General features: G+C 39.8%; 1 protein-coding gene across 1 annotated transcript in view; it reads left to right on the top strand.

Moving 5' to 3' along the window:
• MIGA2 (mitoguardin 2) overlaps positions 1-9,581 on the top strand; it is a 1,296,375-nt gene that overhangs the window by 776,318 nt on the left and 510,476 nt on the right. Inside the window, exon 13 of the mRNA XM_044058371.1 lies at positions 1,110-1,182. Coding sequence (XP_043914306.1) covers positions 1,110-1,182 — 73 coding nt within the window. The remainder of the gene's footprint in view (positions 1-1,109; positions 1,183-9,581) is intronic.

Here is a 9,581-nt window from a genome sequence, read left to right as displayed (position 1 = left end):
TTCCAGCCTTATTTGGTTATGGTAGGCGTCAAATTGTGACTGGGTTTTAGGATTATTTGATGAGCCATTCTTAGTTGGTTCAGGGTGATTGTGACAAATTGTGGTTTGAGTTCAATCTTGCGTGTGCATTCTTAGAGGATGCATGCTGTGTGACAATAGGATGAAAATAGATCTGCAAGAGAACACTTTAGGATATGTAGACAGCGGGAGGAAGTTTTTGTTCTCATTTTACATGCTAATGATGGACTGTATCCATCGTTTAAGTAGGTTGAAGGAAGTGGAAGTTGAGCTTAAAGGTTACTTGCTTCCTGCCAAAGATCAGATTATCCAGGTGATAGACCTTGACAACCTCTGTCATTTCTTAGACATTGCCTGAATGTTCTCAAATCTCATTTGCATCTTTCTCACCTAGTTTTCATAGGCTATGAGCAAGGAAAATACAGATGAAGGTCTTTGTTTTTATATACAGAGTTGCTGCTTTTCTGAACATTAGTGCAGTGTCAGTGGTTGTCATTTGTATGATTCCCTTGACCAGATTACTAAGGATAGATCCTCTCATAAAAATGAATTATTATGGTATGTATCGAACTTTTGTTTACCCCTTAAGTACCCCTACCTCTTATTCAGCCCTCAGGTCTTCACTCTCTGGTTCCATGTCATCATGTGCATATTTGCAGATTCTCTTGCCCCACATTGTGGCTGTGGTACTCCTGTTCTCATTTATACACACACGGTGTACCCATTGTGTATTGTAGATGTATCCATGCTGTATTTTAGATGCTGCTTTGTCTGGTATTACTTCCGAGCTTCTTGGGTGTTTCTGGGCAGTGATAAATCTGATGTCCTTTTTCTTGGAAGGATAACAGCTCGAAAGAACTGCATATTTCTGATGTTAAGTTTCTGCTCGAACTTTAATCAGCACTGATGAAGGCAGGTGTGCTTATGCTATTGCCTCAAAAGGCACTTGATAAAGGGACTTGAATTAATTCATATATGGCTTAGTAGCAGAATGTAAAAAAAATTGTTCTTAGTGAGGATTCAAAAAGTTTTATACATTTTGCTGTGTGTTTTACTGTTGTAACATTTACTTATTTATTTTTAATCTTTAGAACAGAGCTGCTGGAGTGCTACAGTGATCAGGACTTTCTAGCAAAGCTGCACTGTGTTCGAGCTGCATTTGAGGTATGAGGCTTGTCCCTACTTGATATAGTTTGTTTGTGCTTCTTTATTGTATTCTATGCTCAGAAAGTGCAAGCATTTTAAAACAAGGTTGCTGGTATAATGTATGATGATGACTGTAAAACAATTGTTTTAATCAAAATGTTGAGTGTTCGTATATATGCAAAATGTAATAAAAATCTGAGTATGACCCATTTCTTGATTATATACTAAGGATGTCATGAAGAGAAATTTGAATAGTTTTGATAAATAACTTGCATCACTCCTAGCACCTGTCTTGTATGAAAGAACAAATACAAAGTAATATGCAGGATTCATAAGTTTGGCACTCGTCTACTTTTTTTTTTTTCAGGAAGACTTGCCGGAAACCAAATGCTACTCGCAGATAGCAGATCAGTAGGGGCTGCATGCCAGATGGGCAAGAGAGCACACACACACACACACACACACACACACACACACATCACTTCATGATGTAAAGTCAGATCAACCAACTTCCAGAGCCTTCAGCAAATGCTATTTTGCATTGCAGAAGGTAAAGGCTGATAACTGCACAGAAGTGACTTGCATAGTTCATACATACACATACAGCACTCAGTAGCATAGTGGACACACACATATCTGAGTTTTACACACCTGATGTAGATATGAATGCCAAGACCACTGATACATATGCTTTTCTGTCACTATGTATAGTGATAGCAGAACCAAGCATAGCTTTGCATGTGCACATATGGCACATACAGTGCTCAGTGACAGTAAAAAAGCAAAGCTGCTAGAAATGGCACAGTGCACAACAGTCTATACAACTGTAATACAAGGGGCTCATGTTCAATATGCTTCATGTGTCATATAGGCCAATCCATTAGGGATCTGCAGTGTCCCATGACCTACTGTTTACAAGGACTTAAGATTCAGGCTTTTATACAAACATTTAAGGACTTGCAAATACAGGTTATTACTCTGTAATCTGCAACACATATAGTGTTAACACATTGCATATATTTATTGAACTGTACCCCTCTTCACTGAATGCCAAGTGCTTTTTGTGTCGGTGTTCAATGAGCATTCTGTCAAATATCTGTGGCTGTAAAGAGGCAGACACATAGTGTGTGTGCTTTTTGAGGACATGTTCTCAGTACCCACTGTGTGTAATATCATCTTCTATGGCATGCCATAAGAAATGTAATGAACCTTTCACAGTTATCTACCTAGAATACAGTCTGTCCTATGCCATGCACTTACCCCAAACCCTTTGCTTGTCTTCTCCAACCCACTTCCTGATGATCACTTTTCCAGGAAAGGTGTGGGTAGAGTACCTTGTACTTGTACGACTGTATGAGTGCTCCCTCACACCAGTGTGCTCTTCCCTTCTGTGGATGTAAAGCTCACCCTCATCATGTTCATTACTTTGCTGCTGCTTCCCTGCCTGATTGACCAGTTACCTACTTTAATTGTAACTGCCCAGACTGCAAATTCTTTGCATTCTAAGTTTTAAATGTGCTGAAGAGCCCAGTACAGTTATATGCCTGTAGGCATGTACCCTGCATTGTCTGGGCACCCTGTCATGTCTTGTGCGTGACCTGTCACATTTGATGCATGTACTGTGTTGCACAGCTTGCTCATGCTGTGCTTGCTAGAAATCCACTTTATGTTACACAGATACCCACAACACTATCCAGGTAGTGCATGCTCAGTCTGTTTCTATACTTACTAGAATTATGTTTCCATTATCTTAGTTGACTGTGCTGCATGTGGATTCCTGTGCACACCCAGCCCCATTAAAGTCTTATGTCTGATACTTCCTTTATATCTTAACATACCATAAATCCTCATGCAATTATTTAGAAATCACACTTCTGTTGCCAGTAATATGTACTTCATGCTGCATGTGGCACTGACACAAAGGATGTCTATGATTCTAGCTGCCCATATTTTCATGTTTGTTTTTCTTTTTTTATTTTTAAAATATTCAGTTCAGTGAAGTATGGACTTTGATTTTGTTTCTCATTTTTTGTAATTTTTTCATACTGGATGTTTCTTTATAGTGCTACCTTTGTTATAAATCATTTTTGTTTTATCCAGAAGTTATGTCCTTTTGGGAGTTTGCAAAGATTTCTTTTGGGGTACATAGTAGGATCACTAGGTCCTAACTTCTGCTTGTGATTTTATTATGGGAGAATGGTAAGCCCAGTCACACTTTTTGCACCTAATCAATGTATTTATAGGTATTAACGCAACATTACAAAAGATGTATTGCTAAGTGATGAGCAGCAATGAGAGCAGTGTTTGATTTAGGTCAACATGGCTCCCTATCAGAAATGCAAGACCTAATTGTGTGAGGTGGGACACTTTAAAAATAAACAGCAGTCAGCAAGTAACAGTGAATTTTGAAACTTGCTGTTACATCTCTAAACCATCTTTTGCAGGAGTCTGCACCCTCTCCACACCCCCGGTATGTATAACTCCAAGACTGCTGCATCTGAAAGTAGTGAGAATAGACTGAGGTATTTCAACCTATGACTTGTTATATAGTCCTCCACTTCTGCATTTTAATTTTAATTGTGTTGAAAATTTTAATTATGACTTAAGAATTTTAACAGGCACCAGTGCATGTTATATATAAAACAGTATATTTCAGAAGAATGTTCTTTATATTGTACTGATTTCTTAATTGAAGGCATATCTCTGGACTGGTTATGTAAGTGCCCACTCTTGGCTGAGTTTACACAGCACACATGTTGCACTTATTGGAAGGAGACTGTATCCTCAGTCAGTGTTGCACTGTATTTCCAAGCAGATGAGATAATACTTAACATGGTGCACAAGGAGTAGCAGCAGGTTTAAGTGTGCACCATCCTTCTTATGGGTACATCAGGTTGACATCTCAGAAGGAAAGTTGCAAATTATTCTTCACTGGTATGACTGAGGTGTAGCCAGAGGAGGGTTCAAGAAGTAGAGCTAGCTACACTGCTGGTGAGCAGCCAGATTGTCAGAGGGACAAATTTAAGCTTTGAGCATGATGTGGGTGGAGGTAGAGGAAAACAAAATGAAGTACAGTTCCTTCTAAAGAACAGGCATTTAGAAGAGCTGGGGGAACCCTGACGATAGTAACAGCAGTAATGGTAGGGTGGCAATGTTCAGAGATCATTGCATACGTAGCAACCAACATTAGTTAAGAAGAGCTTAATGAGAGGATAATTTTAGAGAATGACTTGGAATGGGTTAACAATTCCACATCCTTAATAAAAGTATATCAGGGTAATAAGGGAGAACATTTAATACAATTAAACTCATCAACTAGTATTGTTAAATACAAAAAAAAATGTTCTCGCACACCAAGCAATTATACATATCCATGCAGTCATTGTGCATAGCATGTCCAGTGCTATTAATATATAGTTTAACACATAATATACAATATCCCCTTCTACCCCCTTCCCCCTTTCTTCTGCTTCAGTTTTGTTCTCAGGATATCTTTATTGCCTTTTGTCCCCACTTCAGTCTTCAACATTTAATAGACAACTGAACATTCAAGCATTGTCTGTCAAACATAGCCTCCTTGCTTTCCATTGAGATGTTGTCAGTCTTTTTACCAAGTCCTCATTCTGTCCTCTTTATTGATTTCACTACTTCACATTCCCATAAAATTAGAACTGTTCCTGCTGCCTTCTCCAGCAATACTCCTGTATCTTCTTACCATTTTCTGACCCTCATTGGTGTCATGTATCATCTTTGGGGTCATCTGCAGTGCCTGACATTCATGTATTTCCTATCCACTTTTTCAAGAGAACTGCACCATGCAATTCCTTTTTGCCTGCGTCAATCCATTCCACCCCTCAGTACTCCAGGCAGCACTTTAAGTTTTAAAACACTCCCATGAGCCTTCTGTCCATCATTTCCCTCTATATTTTCCCTGCACTCTTTTTTTCTGACAGTTTTCCCAGAATATTGGAATAATATCCTCCTGTTCCAGATCTCTTCCTAAACCTATTCTTAATTATTTAAATCAGCTTCTGATAGTAATCCACTATCCACAGGACAACTATGTTCCATTCTGCCCTAGTCCAAACATCTGTGACCGTTGCCCTCTCTTTCTGAATCAAGATGCTATCTACCGTGTTAGCACCACTCCCCCACCAGCTGAGAGGGGCAAGTAGAATCTTTCCTTATGCTTTAAATATCTTACTGAACTAAATTAAACTCACTCTCCCATTGCTTTATCATGATCCGCAAATGTCCTTATAATATAGTCTAGCTTTCATTTCTCCATTTCCCTCAATAATTACTTCCAGTCTTTGGGGGCTTCCAAGATGGCTGCATATTGAGTAACAGCTTAATTTCAGCTCTTCTAGTGTGAAAACAGAATCTGAGAAGAAACAGCCAGTAAACTCATAATTTTGGGTATGCCAGCGAAAAAGAAATTCAGAGAACGTGAAAGAAAATCTGTCAGAAAGGGTGAGGAAAAACAATAACTGCAAAGAATTCTGCAGCTGTTCAGCAAAAAGCAGTGTAAACTTCAGCTTTGGTTCTGTAACCTAGAGGAAAAAATAAGTTAAATGTACTCAGACCTGATTAAACAAAACACTGATGGAGTACATCAACTCAAATAACAAAAGGCTGGAAAAAAATGGAAGAAGCTTTAAACAGATATTGTGATGAGGTGATAAAACTGCAAAAATCAGAGATCAAAATGAAGAAAAGGCTGGCTGAATGAGACTGGTCAAGAAGAGATGTTTAAAAAAATAATAGAATTAGAGGACAGAGCACGTGGGGAAAACCTGAGATTTTCTGCTGTACCAGAGAAACTGGAAGGAGCAGACTGTATTAATTTTATGAAAGAACAAATAAGGCACTGTATTGGTATTCCACAGCAGGAGATGGTTGATTAAAAGGGCACATCATGTGTATGCTCCAAACCAGCCATGAGAAAGCAGCCTCCACCTTTAATAGTAAAGATGTAATTGTACCGGCAGAAGGAGATGATTCTGACAAAACCTTTGCAGAAAGACAACGTACTAAAAGTGGGAGTTTGCAAAAACTGATTACTCACTGTACACCAGGCAGACAAGGAGTAAATGTATTTAATTATTCAGGTAATGTCAAGAAGCAAGCATGAGGTTCAAACTGCTGTACCCAGCCATCTTAAGAGTATTCTTTTCTGGCAGGACAAAATCATTTTTAGATAAAGAACATGCTAAGGAAATACAAAAGTTTGTCCAACAACAATTGAGCTGTGAACAGAAGGTAATTCTGCTTCTTGTTCGTCTGGTAATACAGACCACAGAGAGACTGTGCCAGTGAAATCTTTTCCAATGTTTCAATGGAAAATACTAGAGAGAAAAAAGTACAAGAGTCAACCAGAAGAACAGAGAGTACGTTGGAAAGGAAGCAGAGACATGGATTTGGGAGATGAAGATAAACAGAAATAAAACCAACAACTTAGAAATGGACAAATAAATGGGGGATTACAAAACATTAATTATATTTGTGAAGCATGACACAACAAAAAAATTGGAAATAATGGACTACTATGCCCTACTTCATGCCATTAATGTTTGGAGAGACACTTGAGAGGCTAAGAGGAAGTAAAGAATTAACTGTAAGTCAAACAAAATTTTGTTCTCCAGTAATATTTTTATAGTGCATGAAATTATCTGAATGCTAAGAAATAGCATTTGGGAAGATTAGGGGAGGTGGAGTCTCTAGTTTCATTAAAGACAAGCACACCCTCCAGACTGGATGGACAGCACAGTGCACTAGAACTACTCCAGGTGCAACTGACAGTTGGCACCCATCCTAATTATAGCCAGCTATAAACCCCCTCCATGATTCAGGTCACCCACTCCTCCTACCTGGACCTACTTGATTCCATCAAGGTACCCCCTAACACCCTGATGCTTGGTGACTTCAACTGCCCCACCATAGACTGGGTGAACTATTCCTGCTCTAATGCACTCACTCAATGTTTCCATGACTTCATCAATTCTAACACACTAGACCAGCTTGTCTCATCCCTCACAAGGGGAGATAACATTCTAAACTTGGTTCTCACCAACATGGGTGATCACTGCACCACCCCCATAGTAAGTTCTTCCCTGGTGAGATCAAACCATCGGTCTGTCTCATTTGAAGTTTCTATATCATCCACACCCCCCCCCCCCCCTCCAGCCATAACCAAGCTAAAAAGCGTCTCAAAAGCAGACTACAACCTTCTAAGGGAGGGTATCAGTAGCTTCACACCATCGCTCCCCACAGAGGATGCAGGCAACTATGCTGAACAGTACATTAGTGCAGTATGCAAGCACCTATATAACTGCATGGACTCAGCCATGCACAACATAACTAAAACCTGCTCCTCAGGGAAACACAAACTTATCTGGTGAACATCCTCTCTCTACAGGCTTTACAACAAAAGGAAGAAACTGTTGTCCAAGGGTAAAAAGTCAGAAATTCCCAATTGGAAAAACTCCATTCTTAGCCTCAACAAGCAAATTAGATCACTAGTGAAAACCTCCAAAGCCAATTATCAGTCAACACTAGCCCTCGAAACAAAGGATAACCACAAAGCCTTTTCAGTTAAGTCACGAACCTCCATGGCAATGCCCAGGTTTGTTCCGAATTAGTTCTTAACGGTGCCATTTACACTGATCCTGTTAACTTAGCCAACCTGCTTGCAGATAGGTTCAGTGCAAACTTCACTCCCCTGTCCCCTCCAAAGGTCCATTCGACATCCCTGATACTTGTCCCACACCTCACATCTCAATAGATTGTGTTAATGGGCCTATCCAAGGCAAAGAATACACCTTCCATGGGACCTGATAGTATCCCAGGCTGTATTCTACACCATCTCCATTAAGAACTAGCCTCGCCATTGAGTACTCTATTCAAAAATAGCCTAAGTACAGGCTTCATTCCAGCAGAGTGGAGAACTGCCATTGTCATCCCCTTGCACAAAGTTGGTGTCACTACTGATCATGGAAACTATCGCCCCATTAGCTTGACAAGTCTGATCTGTAAGGCCATGGAGAGTATTATTATGGACCTCATAAACAAGGACATAGGCACTCTCACCAAGCACTTGACCCCACCCAGTTCGGATTTGTCAAGGGCAAATCTTGTTTGTTGGACCTGATTGACTTTTTTGACATGGTCACCAAGGAACTGAATGAGGGAAAGTCAGTACATACAGGTTACCTTGACTTGACCAAAGCCTTTAACACCATCCCCCACTCAAGCATCATCGAAAAGTGAACACAGTTTTGCATAAATCCCTGTCTCATCAGTTAGATGGCCAACTGGCTCACCAGTAAGACCCACAAGGTCAAAATAGGTGCCTGTACCTGTCACTAGTGGTGCTCCCCAGGAATCTGTCCTGGGACCTCTACTGTTTGGCATTTACTTTTCAAAGGGCCAGGCAAAGACAGAAGGCCTGTGGCTGACCAAGTTTGCAGACGACTGTAAGTTGGGTGCAGTCATTGACTCCCCAAATGATGTTAACATACTACAAGAGGGTCTCACAGCAACAAATGACTGGTACCAAAGTCACGGCCATAAGTTAAATGCAAAAAAATGTATTATACCATTTGGGAAAAATACGGCCCCTACTGTTTATCACATCGACGGCAGCCCCCTAAGCATACAACCTGTGGCAAGAGATCTAGGTACACAGGTTAACAACAATCTCACATTTGGCCATCATGTTGCGGCAGTGGTCAGAAAAGCCTTTTATTTGGTTCATCTCATAAGTAAAGGGATTGCATCCAGAAAAAAGGAGGTTATTACTTCTCTGTACTCCTCCCTCATTAGGCCAGTAATTGAGTACAATGCCCCATTTGGTAGGTACCTCTCCAAGCACCTGCACCAATTGGAAAGGCCACAGAAATACCTCACAAAGAGAATCCGTAGCCTCCAACACCTGTCCTATGTGACCAAACCAAAACAGAAGACAAACTGACCAAAAAAAACACGCAAGGCCACAGAGATTCCGACAAAACCAGATCAACAACTTGAAATATAATAGTGCTTTTGTTTTTTTTATAATAAAACTTCTTTGGATGAAGTGAACCAAACACACACACACACACACACACACACACACACACTGTTTAAATACAATTCTAAGAGGTCATGTGGCAACTTTTTTAAAATAATGTCACCAGCTTAAAATCATGTGACAGCCAAAAACTTTTAAAATTATGTGATCAGCTTTAAATCTTGTGACACCTGAATCCCCCGAACAAATCATGGATTAAGGTAACATATTCAATAAGTTCAAAATTGAAGGAAACAAAAATCAAAGTCTGAATATCTGAATACATCAACCTGTAAAACTTTCTTTTACCATACATTAATAAATAGCTTTATGTAAGAGCAATCATTAAGTGTGAGCTGCCAATATA

Source organism: Protopterus annectens, chromosome 16.part0, assembly GCF_019279795.1.
Source record: "Protopterus annectens isolate FY-2018-M chromosome 16.part0, PAN1.0, whole genome shotgun sequence".
Taxonomy (NCBI): domain Eukaryota; kingdom Metazoa; phylum Chordata; order Ceratodontiformes; family Protopteridae; genus Protopterus; species Protopterus annectens.
The sequence above is the reverse complement of the archived record's forward strand: the minus strand, read 5'-3'. Positions and strand labels throughout refer to the sequence as shown.